Here is a 19,076-nt window from a genome sequence, read left to right on the forward strand (position 1 = left end):
CGAACCGCACGACTGCTACGGTCGCAGGTTCGAATCCTGCCTCGGGCATGGATGTGTGTGATTCCTTAAGTTAGTTAGATTTAAGTAGTTCTAAGTTCTAGGGGACTGATGACCTCAGATGTGAAGTCCCATAGTGCTCAGAGCCATTTGAACCATTTTTTTGTCAAGCTGGTTGACGCCCTGTAACGGTGTGGGGCGTGTGCGGTTGGAGTGATACGGGACCCCTGGAACGTCTGGATACGACTCTGACAGGTGACACGTACATGAGCATTCCGTCTGACCACCTGCATCCATTCACGTCCATTTAGTATTCCGGCGGCCAATTCTCCAAGATTGGCGAAGTTTTACTGAGGCTCGAAATTTGGTGCGGATTTCAATGCGAGATGCGTTTAATAGTTTCCACAACGAAACTCTCTCTAGAAATGCGTCTGAAAATCCAAAGAGATTCTGGTCCTATGTTGAGTAAACCAGCGGAAACGCTCAGTAAGTACCTTTACTGCGCGACAGCGACGGTAATGTTACTGATGACAGTGCCACTAACGTGGAGTTACTAAATGCGGTTTTCCGACATTCCTTCACCAAAGAAGACGAAGCAAATATTCTAGATTTCGAAATAAGAACCGCTGCAAACATAATATAGGAGGAGGAAGATGGGGAGACAAGGAACCCAACCCTTCGATGCATGTAAGATCGTGGCAAATGTCCGCACACCGTTGCACAGTGTTTGTGACTGGGTCGCTAGAGTCGTGGAGGAGGAGGAGGAGGTGGAGGCGTTGAGCCGCCTGCCCAGACGGGCCTTCCCGGTTGCGTTGTTCCGGCCGGCGGTTCCCCAGGCTGTGGCGCCTCAGCACGTCCTGACTTTTACGCGCGGCGCTGTTTAGAGTACCCTCCGCCTTCCCGGAACACGAGAGGACAGCCGGCCCACACGCGCGCGACCGCAGCCGGCGCGTAAACACGGCCGAGTGGGGCCGGAGTGAGTCGGCAGGCGCCTGCAGTCAGGGCCAGGCGGTCGCTCCGTTGGACCGGGCCAGCGGCAGCTCTCGCGAAACCCCGCAGCCTAAATTTAAACTCAGACGCTGGCGCTCTCCACGCGGGGTACGGGTCGAGCCAGCGACGTCACTGCCTGGTTTTCCAGAGGGGCAGGTTACGACTGCCTGGTGCCGGTCTGTACTAAATCTACCGTAATACTACCGTCTACCAAGGTACCAACTGAGTCCGAGGTCACAAGTTCAGTCTTTAGTAGGGCTCATTTGAAAGTGTCTTTTAACAATTGCTGTTGTTGTTCTGGTCTTCAGTCCTGAGACTGGTTTGATGAAGCTCTCCATGCTACTCTATCCTGTGCAAGCTTCTTCTTCTCCCAGTACCTACTGCAACCTACATCCTTCTGAATCTGTTTAGTGTAATTCATCTCTTGGTCTCCCTCTACGATTTTTACCCTCCACGCTGCCCTCCAATACTAAATTGGTGATCCCTTGATGACTCAGAGCATGTCCTACCAACCGATCCCTTCTTCTGGTCAAGTTGTGCCACAAACTTCTCTTCTTCCCAATCCTGTTCAATACCTCCTCATTATCATTAGTTAAATGATCTACCCATCTAATCTTCAGCCTTCTTCTGTAGCACCACATTTCGAAAGCTTCTATTCTCTTCTTGTCCAAACTATTTATCGTCCATGTTTCACTTCCATACATGGCTACACTCCATACAAATACTTTCAGAAACGACTTCCTGTCACTTAAATCTATACTCGATGTTAACAAATTTCTCTTCTTCAGAAACGCTTTCCTTGCCATTGCCAGCCTACATTGTATATCCTCTCTACTTCGACCATCATCAGTTATTTTGCTCCCCAAATAGCAAAACTCCTTTACTACTTTAAGCGTCTCATTTCCTAATGTAATTCCCTCAGCACCACCCGACTTAATTCGACTACATTCCATTACCCTCCTTTTGTTTTTGTTGATGTTCATCTTATACGCTCCTTTCATGACACTGTCCATTCCGTTCAACTGCTCTTCCAAGTCCTTTGCTGTCTCTGACAGAATTACAATGTCATCGGCGAACCTCAAAGTTTTTATTTCTTCTGTTAACAATTATGAGCGGAAAAATACACTCACGTTCAGAAAAAGAAAAGTAGCGTGAGTGCTATACGTATGTGGCATTACGTACGTAAGTCGCCTCAACTTATTATCAAAGTGTCAATTTCGATATAAAAAAGAAGGGGCTTTTAATTTTATTTGTATTTGCTTCTGAAAATGTTGTCAAAATTATGTTGTAGAAAGAGCATATGCAGCGGGTCATGTCGCGGGCAGAGATGTCACACAACCGCGACGATAGCAGCAGCGAAGCGCGCGGCAAAGATATAGACTGATGCGCAGCTGGCCGCTATTGAAGAGAAACGAAAGCATCTAACAATGAAAGTTGTGAAAAAGAGACAATTAACGTGACAGGTTTGTTTGTTCAAAAATTCTGGTTCTTCGTTTTGTCCCTTGTTTCAACAGGAGTTACCGATGAGATCTCGTGTAGAGAGTTACATTTGAGACATCGGGGAGTTCTTCACCATTGAGGTCACGGGATAACGTCACTCAGTTCGTGACACTCCGGAAGTGTAAGACTATTTGGAGTTGGCGCTCGAGTGATTTAATGTCGGATTTGGGCTTCTAAAGTTATTAGTTGAACCCGTGATGGGGTTATGGTCTGTATGGGAAGTTATATGTAATTATAGCACGTGGTGTATTGTTCGCAATCGGCAGTGGTATGTGCGATTATATTTGGAGTTTGCTTTAAGAGATTAACTCGTTGTGAGACACGCTAAGAGATTGGTTTTTCTCGCGTGTTCATGTGATTAGTAGAGATTGGTTTTTCTCGCGTGTTCATGTGATTAGTGATAGTGTAAAGTTTGATCGAGCTAACCTTGGAGTTACTCGCAATCAGGCGTTCCGTATCTCGTGCTAAAGGGAGGTTCTTTTCAGTCTTGATTGTGTGTACTTGGTATCGTCTTCACGCGAAGACTTTGCGAGTGATTGGTTTAATAAGGGTAATCACAAAGGTACATGTGCCGTTGCCGCTTCTGTAATGAGGACTGTAATGACTGTGCGACTGTATTGGTTGTAATTGTCGGAAGTCCTAAGGTAATAGAATCACCGGCTGAAAGAACTCTCAAATTGAAGTGCGGCCTGTGATTGTCGTGTAATTATTGTGAGAGCGGACGTCCCAGTTTGATTAATGTAAACGGGAGAACCAATCTGTGTCAGATACTTTGTGGCACGTGCGAATTGGTGTAATAGTAATTTTCCATCCGACGAAACTGACAGAACGGAGATCTATTAACTGAGTAGAGCACGATAATTGTCTCTTTTGAAATTGTGAGTGCTGAGTGTTTTAAATCTGGTATAGAAGGTCCGCGTATGTCAATGCCTGAAGCGGGAGAGATTTGCTTTGATTTCAGTGAATATTAATGATACTTTGAAGTGGCGGTGACGCTTAGGTTTTTTGTTTCTTTTTTTTTTTACTAGCTTCCGCTTAGTGGGGAAGTATTTACCACCAGCACTCACGCCAGACTAAACTTTGTGGAGACATTGAAAATTAAGAAAATGGCTAAATAAAATGATGCTCAGGCCCTGTGCCTGATAAAGGAAAAATTGGTGTCTCGTGTTATCATTTCTCCCCATATAACGTAACTTGAAAATACCATAACAGAATCTTTGAATCTCAAAAAGTAAAAAGGTTAAAGATTACGCAGTGAATCAAATCGGTAAAGTACAAGCAGGACAAAGAATATTAAAGTGAAAGATAAGTCACACAGAGTTTGTTACGATAAATACGTAAATTTCGGCTCAAAGTATATGAACAGGTTTTTGTGTGACTGTTTAAGTGACAAAAAGTGGAAAATTTAAGTTATGGGGAATTAATAATCTATGAAGATTGCAGCATAAACCATTACCATTGATAGAGTGCAAATAGCATTATCCATTGTGTGTGTTCGGAAAAAGAAATAAGCAAGGATAGAGCTGCAGTGCAGTGACTGTATAGGATTAATAATCTCTGACTACCAACGCTCAGTCAACACGTAAAATTATATCGCTGGTGTGCTCTTACGAAAATTAAACTAACTGAAACTGGTAGCTAAGAAAGTTCAGTCTAGATTGATTGCTTCAGTGGGTTTCTGTTAAAAGGAACGCTTAAACTCCACGTTGGATAGTTTTCATGCTGGGAAAAAGAAAAGATGAATGCAAGGTATCAACGTTGGAGTGTTGGGTTCCGTAAGCGAGGTTTCCGATCACGTTGCTGTGAAGTGTGGTACATCGCAGTGAGTTGGGTTTAATTGACTTGTAGTTTCTGCTTGATTCGATCGACTAGTAGATTAATTTTGGTGTTAGCATGCTGGTCGAACCTGTTAAATCTCGTAATAGTCAGATGCGTTAACTAAAATTTTCAGTCGGAGGCTAACACTAGCCGATAAAACCAGAACCCGTTTGTACTAGTGGTGGTCCAGTTGCATCTTCGGCGGTAGCTATTGTGCGAGTGTTACGCATTTGGTTGAACTTTCCATCCTCACAACTGCTTGCAGACATCTGATAATAGTACACGGCGTTGCGGAACTCTATTGTGTCGCTACGCGTTTTAATACACTTGTCATCTCTATGTATCAGTGCCATCCCACCCAGGTTTGACACACTGATAAAAAGTAGTCGCTTTAGCAGGTGTTGTTGGCTAGCGCAGTAAATATAATTTAGCAGACACACCACCTCCGAGGAGCAGTTCAAACACTTTGAATGACTAGAGATTCATATTCAGAGGATATGTACAGTAGTATGTTCTGCAGAAATGATTAGCATTTGAACCATGTCTGCTGCCGGGTTCAGGCTCAAAATCGACGGTAAAATGTGCTGCGGCTCTCGTTGTCGCTATAAACCAAAGGAAATGTATCAGTGTGGCTTGTGCAGGATGGCTCGCAGATATATGCACGAACCGTACCGTCAAATCACTGAGTTTAAAAGGGGGCGCATTATTGGCATGAGATAATGTCACGCATCAATCCGGAAAATTGCAGCTCGTGTGGGACGAACTGTTTCGGCAGTGCAACGGGTGTGTGCAGAATTGTTCAGGGAAGGTTGTAGAACACGATGAGATGTGTCAGGTCGCACCACCAAGAGCATCACGCGAGAAGATCGACACCTCATCCGGATGGCATTGAAGGACAGATCTGCGTCCTCTGCAATGGCGCAACACTGGAACTGTGTAACACATCGTACACTATAAGGGGTGACAGACCGTTTATTACGGCATGGGTAACGTGTGCATCGTCTACTTCTCCATCCGCCTTTGACGAACGTGCGGAAAAATTCCGCAAGGCATTGGTGTGTGAAATGACGTCACTGAGGACAGGAATGAGATCAGTTAGTGTTTCCAAATGGTTCAAATGGCTCTGAGCACTATGCGACTTAACTTCTGAGGTCATCAGTCGCCTAGAACTTAGAACTAATTAAACCTAACTAACCTAAGGAAATCACACACATCCATGCCCGAGGCTTGATTCGAACCTGCGACCGTAGCGGTCACGCGGTTCCAGACTGAAGCGCCTAGAACCGCACGGCCACACCCGACGGCCAGTTAGTGTTTTCGGACGAATCTAGATTCTATTTGTTTGAAAATGATTGCCGCATTTTGGTTCGCCGCAGACAGCGGGAGCGGCATCTACTTCTACATCTACGTCGATACTCTGCAAACCACATTTAAGTGCCTGGCAGAGGGTTCATCGAACCACCTTCACAATTCTCTATTATTCCAGTCTCGTATAGCGCGCGGAAAGAATGAACACCTATATCTTTCCGTACGAGCTCTGATTTCCCTTATTTTATCGTGGTGATCGTTCCTCCCTATGTAGGTCGGTGTCAACAAAATATTTTCGCCTTCGGAGGAGAAAGTTGGTGATTGCAATTTCGTGAGAAGATTCCGCCGCAACGAAAAACGCCTTTCTTTTAATGATTTCCAGCCCAAATCCTGTATCATTTCTGTGACACTCTCTCCCATATTTCGCGATAATACAAAAAGTCCTGCCTTTCTTTGAACTTTTTCTATGTACTCCGTCAGTCCTACCTGGTAAGGATCCCACACCGCGCAGCGGTATTCTAAAAGAGGACGGACAAGCGTTGTGGAGGCAATCTCCTTAGCAGGTCTGTTGCATTTTGTAAGTGTCCTGCAAATAAAACGCAGCCTTGGGTTAGCCTTCCCCACAATATTTTCTATGTGTTCCTTCCAATTTAAGTTGTTCGTAATTGTAATACCTAGGTATTTAGTTGAATTTGCGGCTTTTAGATTAGACTGATTTATCGTGTAACCGAAGTTTAACGAGTTCCTTTTAGCACTCATGTGGATGACCTCACACTTTTCGTTATTTAAGGTCAACTGCCACTTTTCGCACCATTCAGATATTTTTTCTAAATCGTTTTGCTGTTTGTTTTGATCTTCTGATGACTTTATTATTCGATAAACGACAGTGTCATCTGCAAACCACCGAAGACGGCTGCTCAGATTGTCTCCCAAATCGTTTATAGAGATAAGGAACAGCAAAGGGCCTATATCACTACCTTGGGAAACGCCGGAATCACTTCTGTTATACTCGATGACTTTCCGTCAGTATCTACGAACTGTGACCTCTCTGACAGGAAATCGCAAATCCAGTCACATAGCTGAGACGCTATTCCATAAGCACCCAATTTCACTACGAGTCGCTTGTGTGGTACAGTGTCAAAAGCCTTCCGGAAATCCAGGAATACGGAAGCGATCTGAAATCCCTTGTCAATGGCACTCAGCACTTCATGTGAATAAAGAGCTAGTTGTGTTTGACAGGAACGATGTTTTCTAAACCCATGTTGACTGTGTGTCAATAGACAGTTATCTTCGAGCTAATTAATAATGTTCGAACACAATATATGTTCTAAAATCCTGCTACATATCGACGTTAACGATATGGGCCTGTAATCACAGTGACTGCAGCTGCACACGACATACAGCGGCAACGCTAGGCCCTACGGTGTCGGGTGCGATTGGGTATGAGCTGTGTGTTCCTCACGGTTCCATTCCTCTCCCTCTTAATGTCGCTTGCAGCTTTAATTCCAATTCCCGCCACGAGCCATATTTTGTTTACTACAGATTCCAATGGGGCGCTGTATGCTCTGCGCGGAGCGATTCCTCGTTGCACGCGCAGCAGGGGGTAACCGGAAGTCCGGCAGGGGGGAGTGGTCGCGAGTAGTGCGACGGTTGTCGACGCTATGTCTAGTGTGGACGTGGCCTCGGTAAGGTTACTGGATTGGATGGGTTGTTTGGGGGGAAGAGACCAAACAGCGAGGTCAGCGGTCTCTATGAAGTAGGGAAGGATGGGGAAGGAAGTCGGCCGTGCCCTTTCAAAGGAACCATCCTGGCATTTGCCTGGAGTGATTTAGGGAAATCACGGAAAACCTAAATCAGGATGGCCGGTCGCGGGATGCAACCGTCGTCCTCGCGAATGCGAGTCCAGTGTGCTAACCACTGCGATTAGGTTACTGGCTTTGGGTCTGAACAGAGGTGTCTGATTCAAGACGTTATGGAAATTCTATCACTTATGTTTCCTGTATTTTGCCGCTGTGGAAGCAAGACTGTATCCCGGCATCGGTAGCTATTCATCGGAGTGCTCATCAATCAAAGTAAGACCTATCATACACCTTTCTTCAGCGGTAGTTGACATTCACATTCCGCTATAACGATTATCCAGTAACCTGGCCATATTTCCGGAATTATTCGTCGTGACTTCTGTTGACTATTCTTATCAGACGCTTTAGTATTCTCTTCCGTTTCTGCCGGCCGTTGTGGCCGAGAGGTTCTAGGCGCTTCAATCCGGAATCTTGCTGCTGCTGCTACGGTCACAGGTTCGAATCCTGCCTCGGGCACGGATGTGTGTGATGTCCTTAGGTTAGTTAGGTTTAAGTAGTTCTAAGTCTAGGCGACTGATGTTAAGTCCCATAGTGCTTAGAGCCATTTGAACGATCTTCCGTTTCTTCCGCTGTGTGCTGTTGGGTTCATTTCAGTGTTAATATTCAGCCCCATGTATTAGAAATGAAATCTTGTTGTCTTGTGGTTGAGTCCTGGGTTTGTTTGAATCGATAACCAAGACCACTCATGACGCACGTCAAACAACCAACATAAATGTGACATAAATTTGCATTTGTGTAACGTGTTTATCCAGTTTTCTATGAGATTTTCTACTTTAAATTATGTAAAACTTGTCCCGCCCGTGAAATGGGGTATTGACATGCGATTTTTTTTTTTTTGGGGGGGGGGGGGGGTCAATTAATGAGTTAAGTACTTTGCGTAGGTCAATCTTACCCTTTCTTTATCTGCCTCAGCTTTAGGGAGGGGTTTAATTCCTTAAGCTAATTTTAGGCCAGCGCGGGTCCATTAGGATCCCTTTGATCTTATATAGCTTAGAGAATAACTTATTGTAGTCGAGTTTATTAAGTGGGTTTTACATGGCCAATGTGATGGTTTTTAAGAGCAATTATATGCTGAATTGTTCAGGGTGAAACAGAGTTGTCTTAGAAGCCTGTATCTTTAAATTCATTGTGCTATTTCCATGATTTAATGTATATGCCGCTTTTAATGGGTGCTAGATTTATCCTGTCTCTTTTAGTGTTTAAGTAAGCCCACTGAAATATCACTCTCAAATTAAACTAACTGATCCGGTTTCCTGCAACACGTGAATTTGCCTAGTTCTCCGTGTTCTACGATTTATCTCGACGAAAAGTGTTTTTCTGCTATAATCTATGCAAGTCAAATCTGAACCAATTTGTTCTCCAGTTTAACTGTTTATTCTCTAATTTTCGTGGAATTTAAATTTTCTACATTTGCAAGCCTCAATTTGTTTTCTGTAAATTGTTGCCAGTATAACTGTGACCTACCTAATCAATTGCAACACGTAATTGTTGGTGTTTTAACCGGTTTTGTTGCAATAAATGCAAACGCAAAGTGAAGCTTGTGTGTGATTCATATTCCCCGGTTCCTCCTCTTCAGTAATGCTAGAATTAAATATTTATTTAAAGCTTATGTTATTATTTTTGGGCGAGTTACTGAGAGAAAAGAAAAGGAGGTGCTTCAGGGTATGAGCACAAATGACAGTTGATGCATCTCCAGGGCACTGCGGTCAGTGTGACCTACGTGAATGACATACTGCGAGCCGCAAACATACCTTTTCTGCACAACACCCCAGACGCCACTTTTCAGCAAGATAATGCACAATCACATGTCGCTGCACTAACACACGCCTGTCACAGGAGGTCAGCCTTTTGCCCTGTCCCACAAGACGTGTCGCCAATCATAAATGTGTGGGATATGTTGAAATAGCAGGTACGGCACTGTGACCCAATGCCAACCATCACAGATTAATTTTGGAATCAGATGGATGCAGCATGGTTGGCTATACCACACGATACCGTTAGCACCTTATACGCGTCGACGCCATCACGCATGGAACAAGTTATGAGGACCCATGGCAGACCCTGTGCAGCAGGACACCTCCTAACTGAGGTGATTGAAATGCTCATCATTTCTACAGAACATTTAATCTACAGGTCCTGCACATATGAACTACCTATAATTCTGTCAGAGACAGCAAAGGACTTGGAAGAGCAGTTGAACGGAATGGACAGTGTCTTGAAACGAGGATATAAGATGAACATCAACAAAAGCAAAACGAGGATAATGGAAAGTAGTCGAATTAAGTCGGGTGATGCTGAGGGAATTAGATTAGGAAATGAGACACTTAAAGTAGTAATTGAGTTTTGCTATTTGGGGAGCAAAATAACTGATGATGGTCGAAGTAGAGATGATATAAAACGTAGACTGGCAATGGCAAGGAAAGTGTTTCTGAAGAAGGGAAATTTGTTAACATCGAGTATAGATTTAAGTGACAGGAAGTCGTTTCTGAAAGTATTTGTATGGAGTGTAGCCATGTATGGAAGTGAAACATGGACAATAAACAGTTTGGACAAGAAGAGAATAGAAGCTTTCGAAATGTGGTGCTACAGAAGAAGGCTGAAGATTAGATGGGTAGATCATATAACTAATGATAATGAGGAGGTATTGAACAGGATTGGGGAGAAGAGAAGTTTGTGGCACAACTTGACTAGAAGAAGGGGTCGGTTGGTAGGACATGTTTTGAGGCATCAAGGGATCACAAATTTAGCATTGGAGGGCAGCGTGGAGGGTAAAAATCGTAGAGGGAGACCAAGAGATGAATACACTAAGCAGATTCAGAAGGATGTATGTTGCAGTAAGTACTGGGAGATGAAGAAGCTTGCACAGGATAGAGTAGCATGGAGAGCTGCATCAAACCAGTCTCAGGACTGAAGACCACAACAACAACAACAACAACAACAACAACATCTCTAGTCGCTCGATGTGTGCTGTTTTTTTCTGAAATTTAGTGTAGTAGCTGCTAATAACTCACCACGAGCCTCAGAAGGGCGAAAGTTAATGAGCATCTGGGAGGTGCAGAGATCAATCTACTGTGAATTACACTGCACCAAATGGACATCGCCCACATTCAAGAAATTTTCAGAACAAATTAACTTGGATCATGAATACTGGAAGAAAAATGGCGCGCAACAGTGATCACAAAGGTTCGCACCATCAAGATGGAAAGCGAGCTCCTTGGGAGTTACAAACTGCGCAGGACGTCTAGCTAGCTATCCACTCTTACAGAACGCATATACAGTCATTTTGGTGTGACGGGGTGATGAGAACTGATGGAATGCAATGGCATGCAAGCGAATGCGAAACACTTTGTAAAGGACTGTCGTGAACCTGGCTATCCATTAAGGCGCAGCTGCGGATAGTGTGGCAGTACGTTTTATAGGAACATAAAAAACATCCAGAGACTCAATTTGTCCAATGGTTGTGCTCTAGTTCTGGGGTGTTGCTGAGTGTCGCCTACAGGGAGCCATCCATAAGGCGCAGTCGTGGGCTCTAGCCCATGGCTTCCAGTTTTCAGCCGCAATGTCGTGTGTCATGCACTTTTGTCGGCGTCGTACCATTCATCATTCTTCCGGACCCAGAACTTTACCTTCATGACTTACCGATTCTTAGGACTGGTTTTCAACGCTCGATTGACTTGACTTCCTCATCTTCGTCAGTTAAGCAGAAGTGCTGGCAGCACCTCAATGCCCTCCATTGCCTGAGCAACATCAGTTGGGGTGCAGATCGCTCTACGTTGCTGTGGCTCTACAGAGACCTTGTCCAGAACCGAATTGACTATGAGAGTGTGGTTTATGGTTCGGCAGCGCCCTCAGCGTTGCATTTACTCGACCCTGTGCACCACTGCGTGATTCGACTAGCGACAGGAGCTTTTAGGATGAGTCCGGTGACCAACATACTGGTGGAGGCTGGGGTCACTCCATTGCAGATCCGACGTGCACAACTGCTCGCCAGCTACATTGCACACATTCGTAGTTCTCCTGAGCATCCGAATTACTGTCTCCTTTTCCCGCTCGCGGCAGTCGATCTCCAGCATCGGCGGCCCAGGTCGGGTCTAACGATAGCGGTTCGCGTGCGGTCCCTTCTCTCCGAACTGGAGTCCGTCCCGTTACCACCTCTGCTTGCAGTCCGATCAGTACGCCTGGATGGATTACGCCTCAGCCGCAGCTTCGTCTGGACCTTTCACATGGCCCTAAGGACTCCATTAACCCTGTGGCTCTCTGCTGTCACTTCCTCTCGACTCTTGACGTGTTCCGGGGCTCTGAAGTGGTTTACACCGACGGCTCGATGGCTGATGGTCACGTAGGCTTTCCGTATGTTCATGGAGGACGTATTGAACAGCACTGCTTGCCAGATGGCTGCAATGTTTTCATGACCTAGCTGGCGGCCATATCTCCGGCTCTTGAGCACATCCGCTCATGCCCTGGCGTGTACTGACTCATTGAGCAGCCCACAAGCTATCGACCAATGCTACCCTCGCCATCCTCTGGTTGGTAGCTTCCATCCAGGATTCCAACGATGCCCTGAAACAGTCCCATCGTTCAGTGTGTGGATCCCTGGACACGTCGGAATCCCAAGCAAAGAACTTGCCGACAGGCTGGCCAAACAGACGACGCGTAAACTGCTTCTGGGTATCTCTGATGCTGATCTTTGTTCTGTCTTACGCCGCAGAGTTTTTAGGCTTTGGGAGACAGAATGGCATAACAGTACGCACAACAAACTGCGCATCATTAATGAGACGACAGACGTGTGGAAGTCTTCCATGCGGTCCTCTCACAGGGAATCAGTTGTCTGCCGGCTCCGCATTGGCAATACGTGGTTAACGCATTGTCACCCACTCCGTCGCGAGGGCCACCGTGTGTCGCTGTGACTGCCAAATGACAGTCGTCCACCTCTTGCTGGACAGCTCACTTTTAGCCGTTCTTCGGCAGACTTTTAACTTTCCCAGCTCCCTACCTTCGGTGTTGGAAGACGATGCCTCAGCAGCAGCTTTAATTTTAAGTTTTTACCGTGAGAGTAGGTTTTGTACTTCTATGTAGGTTTTAGCACATGTCCTTTGTCCCTCTGTGTCCTCCACCCTAGTGCTTTTAGGGCGGAAGTTTTAATGTGTTGCAGAGTGGCTCGCTCCTCCTTTTTATTCTCGTGGTCGGCCAGCCAATGAATCTGCTTTCTTGTTTTACTCTCTTCTGTTTCTAGAGTCTCTCTTGTTTTCGTGTCCTCTTTTATTCCTTTTAGGGTTCGCTGCCTTTCCTTCGTTCTTGTGGTTTTTCCTTCCTTTCCGTTTTGTGTTATATGTCTCGTCCGTTTTATTCTCACTTGTGGCATTGTTTTATTAGGAACAAGGGACCGATGACCTCGTAGTTTGGTCCCTTCCCCCCTCTTTTGGTTTTAATTGTATTAAGTTTGAATACTATGTCCCAATATAACTGCAGCCACTAGTAGTGAATCTCGGCCCCTAGCTTATACAGCAACATGAGTGTGCTACCCACCTTACACGTCCCGGAAGGAGAGACACGTGAAGTTTGCCGCTGCGAAGAGACTTTGCATATGCACTGTACATTATTACTGAGCGTAATAATACATATATTTACAACTGACAAATTAATTTTGTTGTGAAATATATATACTATAGTTGCTAAAAATGACAGCCATGAATAAACAATTTATCTTTTACTTACCTGCTGATGGTTTGTGTGTGTGTGTGTGTGTGTGTGTGTGTGTGTGTGTGTGTGTGTGTGTGTGTGTGTGTTGTACGAATTTGCCGGCCGCTGTGGCCTTAGCATAAGTCCCATAAGATTTCACACACATTTTACAGTTTATTGTGCGTAGTGCTATTACAACAATGACATTAACATTTACAGGTATAATTAAAATTTTGCCTTATGATGGCTCTAGTGTTCCTCCAGCCTCGCCACTTTGGAACACCTCATTCTTAACCAACCATTGTCACAGCCTCCTTTATTCCCCCTTCTCCTTCGTGTTGTTCTTAGTTATGACAGCATGATCATTATGTTTAGCTAATTGCGAAATAATTATGCATAGTTCTTATAGAATCTTATTATTTGATGTTCCAGTTGTATGTATCAGAAATAATCGTTGAAAGTGGCTGGTCGAATGTTAGTGTGGGTTTGAAGTGTGACAGTGTGGTGTGCCGGTAGTCCTGCAGCTGTCCGAGGGCCACGGCTCGCCGCCCGCAGTCTCCGGCGCCCTGCACGTGCACGCGGGGGCAGTAGGCGGGGGCGGCGGCGGCGGGGGCGGTGCGGGGACGGCAGGCGGCGGTGGCGCGGCCGGGGGCGGAAAGCGCAAGCGGTCGTGGTCGCGCGCTGTCTTCTCCAACCTGCAGCGCAAGGGCCTGGAGAAGCGCTTCCAGCTGCAGAAGTACATCACCAAGCCGGACCGGCGGCAGCTCGCCGCCACGCTCGGCCTCACCGATGCGCAGGTAAGGCACGGTACAATTTATTACAACAAGCACACTCCAAAGCACAATATGGTACAGCACACTACAGTACACTACAGCACGCTAAAGTTCACTACAGCATGCTACAGTTCACTACAGCACGCTACGGTTCACTACAGCACGCTACGGTTCACTACAGCAAGCTACGGTTCACTACAGCACACTAAAGTTCACTACAGCACGCTACGGTTCACTACCGCACGCAAAAATTCACTACAGCACGCTAAAGTTCACTACAGCACACTAACGTTCACTACAGCACACTAAAGTTCACTACAGCACACTACGGCTCACCACAGCACGCTACAGTTCGCTACAGCACGTTACGGTTCACCACAGCACACTACGGTTCACCACAGCACCTTATAGTTCACCACAGCACGTTACGGTTCACCACAGCACGCTACGGTTCACCACAGCACGTTACGGTTCACCACGGCACGTTACGGTTCACCACGGCACGTTACGGTTCACCACGGCACGTTACGGTTCACCACAGCACGTTACGGTTCACCACAGCACGTTACGGTTCACCACGGCACGTTACGGTTCACCACGGCACGTTACGGTTCACCACGGCACGTTACGGTTCACCACAGCACGCTACGGTTCACCACAGCACGTTACGGTTCACCACAGCATTATACAGCACGCTACGGTTCACTACAGCACGCTACAGTTCACTACAGCACGCTAAAGTTCACTACAGCACGATAAAGTTCACTACAGCACGTTACGGTTCACCACAGCATGGTACGGTTCACCACAGCACGCTACAGTTCACTACAGCACGCTAAAGTTCACTACAGCACGCTACGGCTCACCACAGCACGCTACGGTTCGCCACAGCACGCTATGGTTCGCCAAAGCACATTACGGTTCACCACAGCACGCTACGGTTCACCACAGCACGCTACGGTTCACCACAGCACGCTACGGTTCACCACAGCACGTTTACGGTTCACCACAGCACGCTACGGTTCGCCACAGCACGTTACGGTTCACCACAGCACGTTACGGTTCACCACAGCACGTTTACGGTTCACCACAGCACGCTACGGTTCGCCACAGCACGTTACGGTTCACCACAGCACGTTACGGTTCACCACAGCACGTTACGGTTCACCACAGCACGTTACGGTTCACCACGGCACGTTACGGTTCACCACAGCACGCTACAGTTCACTACAGCACGCTAAAGTTCACTACAGCACGCTACGGCTCACCACAGCACGCTACGGTTCGCCACAGCACGCTATGGTTCGCCAAAGCACATTACGGTTCACCACAGCACACTACGGTTCACCACAGCACGCTACGGTTCACCACAGCACGTTTACGGTTCACCACAGCACGCTACGGTTCGCCACAGCACGTTACGGTTCACCACAGCACGTTACGGTTCACCACAGCACGTTACGGTTCACGACAGCACGTTACGGTTCACCACGGCACGTTACGGTTCACCACAGCACGCTACAGTTCACTACAGCACGCTAAAGTTCACTACAGCACGCTACGGCTCACCACAGCACGCTACGGTTCGCCACAGCACGCTATGGTTCGCCAAAGCACATTACGGTTCACCACAGCACGCTACGGTTCACCACAGCACGCTACGGTTCACCACAGCACGCTACGGTTCACCACAGCACGTTTACGGTTCACCACAGCACGCTATGGTTCGCCACAGCACGTTACGGTTCACCACAGCACGTTACGGTTCACCACAGCACGTTTACGGTTCACCACAGCACGCTACGGTTCGCCACAGCACGTTACGGTTCACCACAGCACGTTACGGTTCACCACAGCACGTTACGGTTCACCACAGCACGTTACGGTTCACCACGGCACGTTACGGTTCACCACAGCACGCTACAGTTCACTACAGCACGCTAAAGTTCACTACAGCACGCTACGGCTCACCACAGCACGCTACGGTTCGCCACAGCACGCTATGGTTCGCCAAAGCACATTACGGTTCACCACAGCACACTACGGTTCACCACAGCACGCTACGGTTCACCACAGCACGTTTACGGTTCACCACAGCACGCTACGGTTCGCCACAGCACGTTATGGTTCACCACAGCACGTTACGGTTCACCACAGCACGTTACGGTTCACGACAGCACGTTACGGTTCACCACGGCACGTTACGGTTCACCACAGCACGCTACAGTTCACTACAGCACGCTAAAGTTCACTACAGCACGCTACGGCTCACCACACCACGCTACGGTTCGCCACAGCACGCTATGGTTCGCCAAAGCACATTACGGTTCACCACAGCACGCTACGGTTCACCACAGCACGCTACGTTTCACCACAGCACATTACGGTTCACCACAGCACGCTACAGTTCACCACAGCACGTTACGGTTCACCACGGCACGTTACGGTTCACCACGACACGTTACGGTTCACCACGGCACGTTACGGTTCACCACAGCACGTTACGGTTCACCACAGCACGTTACGGTTCGCCGCAGCTCGTTACGGTTCGCCACAGCTCGTTACGGTTCGCCACAGCACGTTACGGTTCACCACAGGACGTTACGGTTCGCCACAGCTCGTTACGGTTCGCCACAGCACGTTACAGTTTACCACAATACACTATAGTTCACTGCAGCATAGTGCAGCATGATACAGCACGCTGCAGCTCACTGTAACACAGTACAGTGCACTACAGTAATGCTGACTATTGCACAGTGCAGCATGGTACAGCACACCACAGCCAACAACAGCCCACTACAGTTCACTGCAGCAGAGCACAGCTCACTGCAGCATGCTACAGCTCACTACACCACAGTGCAGCTCACACAGCATGATAGAGCTCCCTACAGCACGGTACAGCATGGTACAGGAACCGCAGTAAAGCTCATGTCAGATCTGTAGAGTGTGTTGCAACACACTACGGCGCTGTACAGCACTGGCAAGCTGACTATAGCATGGTACAGAACACTACTGCCTCGTACAGCTCTTTAGACCACAGTACAGTCTAATAGAAATGCAAACAGGTACCAGCTGTGTGCAGTGTGGCAGCCAACCGCTGACAATTCGCCATGTTAGGCTTGCAGAGGGGGCCACGTTCCCCATTATCTGTGCATACTTCATTGATTTCCCAAAGACTAAAAACGAAGCCTGAATCGTTCAGTTGTAATTAGGACAAATGTTTTCGTTTAGAGTACAATATTATGGATGTGACTAATTTTTATCATGAAGGTATTGGAGATGGTAGCAAAAAATTCGTTTGACTCTACCAGTGTTTTCAACCTCGGCAAAATGAGAAATCTTGTAAGGAAAAACCTGAATGAAAAACAGAATAAGTACTTAAAGTGAGCTGTACGAAATGCAATGTGTCTGAAGTGTAATTTCGTAAGTTACTATTAGTTTCTGGCGAGCTCCGCATAAGTAACACAGAAAGCTTTCAAATGTGACGTGTAGTGTCTCTTGTAAGAACAGTAAACAGCAGTTTCCAGTTACAACATATGTATTTTAGATTATCTATGTCTTTTGGCTATACATGCTGTATCAGGATTTCTGTGTATGCTAACTTTTAGCATGCCACAAGGGCCTTAACAAACTGTTTGAAACCAGCTGTTACCTGCGGTTGTGCCTGCATATCGTTAGGTTGTGACGAGTAATGATGAAAAGTAAACTGTTGATATGCAATGACTTCCCTTGCCCTGACGTGTCTGATTGTTCGGGTAATCCTAGTTCTCCAATGCTCTAATACACGACACGGTTGCATGCACAACGTCGCTGCCGAGCAGTACATGCTGAGAGGTGTTGGCAGGAGCGTGCAGCTAAGCATTGTGCTGCTGAAGTAGCTATACACTGAGGTGTCAAAAGTCATGGCGTACCTCCTAATGACGTGTTGGGTCTCCTTTTACCCGGTGTAGTGCAGTAATTCGACATGGCGTGGACTCAACATGATGCTGGCAGCCCCTGCAGAAATACTGGGCCATGCTGCCCCTATAGCTGTCGGTACTTATTGCGAAAGTGTTTTTACTCACGAACGACCTCCGAATTACTTCCCATAAATGTCTGATGGTTGGCCAGTTCATTCACTCGAATTATCCAGTATGTTCCTCAAACCAACTGCGAACAATTGTGGCCTGGCGACATGGCACATTGTTATCCACAAAAATTCCATCATTGTTTGGGAACATGAAGTCCGTGAATGACTGTTAATGGCCTCCAAGTGGACGAACATAAACATTTCCAGTCAACGATCGGCTCAGTTGGATCACAGGACCCAGTTCATTCCATGTAAACACAACTTCCACTATTACAGAACCTACACCAGCTTGCACAGTGCCTTGTTGACATTTTGAGGCCATGGCTTCGTGAGGCCTGCGTCACTCTCGAATTCTAGCATGAGGTCTTACCAACTGAAATCGGGATGCATCTGACAATGCCACTGTTTTCCAGTCTGGGGTCCCACTGTAATATATTGATTATTCCTTGCTACTGTAGTGTTATCTGGAAGCTTTGAGAAAGGAAGACAGGCGCTGAAGCAGAGATGATTCTGAGGGCAAACGAAACTAGGAGAGATATTGTTACATGAAGTAAACGGTAAGGGGATAGCCTTGTGAAAATGCAGACGCCCCCAGACGCGGTCCCAGGGCGTTAGTTACTCTTCAAGGAATTAACATGTAACTTCATACGTCGTCTAGATGCTGTGGTAGGATGCCACCGTAGGACTTTGTAACCAACAGACACGTACCAGTGTATAAAGCCAGCTTGATGCAAGCCCTGAGAACAGCAACGTCAGTAGGCTCACAAGGGTTAGAAACGCCAAAAACTGTTAACGTAGCAGTCCCTTCCCTACTCCGGGGATATTGAGGGGCGGGGCTAATGACGTATAACAATAATGTTGCAAGCCTTATTTGGCAGAGCAGTTACGTTTAGCTTTCAGCTGAACAATGTTGATACCAAATACGCACTTAGTTACATCCCTGCCTTAGGAGCAGTAGAGGGGACCTAACTAAACCGTTATTGGCAGGCGTCTCCAAGAGACCTGCGGGATTGGCTGGGTGGCTTAAAGTGGGAAAAAAAGTGCCCCCACGCGACTCTTTAAAAGCCCTAGATTCCGCATTTT

The 19,076-nt window shown here is 46.8% G+C and overlaps 1 protein-coding gene across 1 annotated transcript in view; it reads left to right on the forward strand.

Annotated features, from left to right (window-relative positions):
* The window catches only part of LOC124550650 (H2.0-like homeobox protein), a 120,686-nt gene that overhangs the window by 63,010 nt on the left and 38,600 nt on the right, over positions 1-19,076 (forward strand). Inside the window, exons 2-3 of the mRNA XM_047125374.1 lie at positions 13,668-13,738; positions 13,782-13,948. Coding sequence (XP_046981330.1) covers positions 13,668-13,738; positions 13,782-13,948 — 238 coding nt within the window. The remainder of the gene's footprint in view (positions 1-13,667; positions 13,739-13,781; positions 13,949-19,076) is intronic.

Source organism: Schistocerca americana, chromosome 9, assembly GCF_021461395.2.
Source record: "Schistocerca americana isolate TAMUIC-IGC-003095 chromosome 9, iqSchAmer2.1, whole genome shotgun sequence".
NCBI lineage: Eukaryota > Metazoa > Arthropoda > Insecta > Orthoptera > Acrididae > Schistocerca > Schistocerca americana.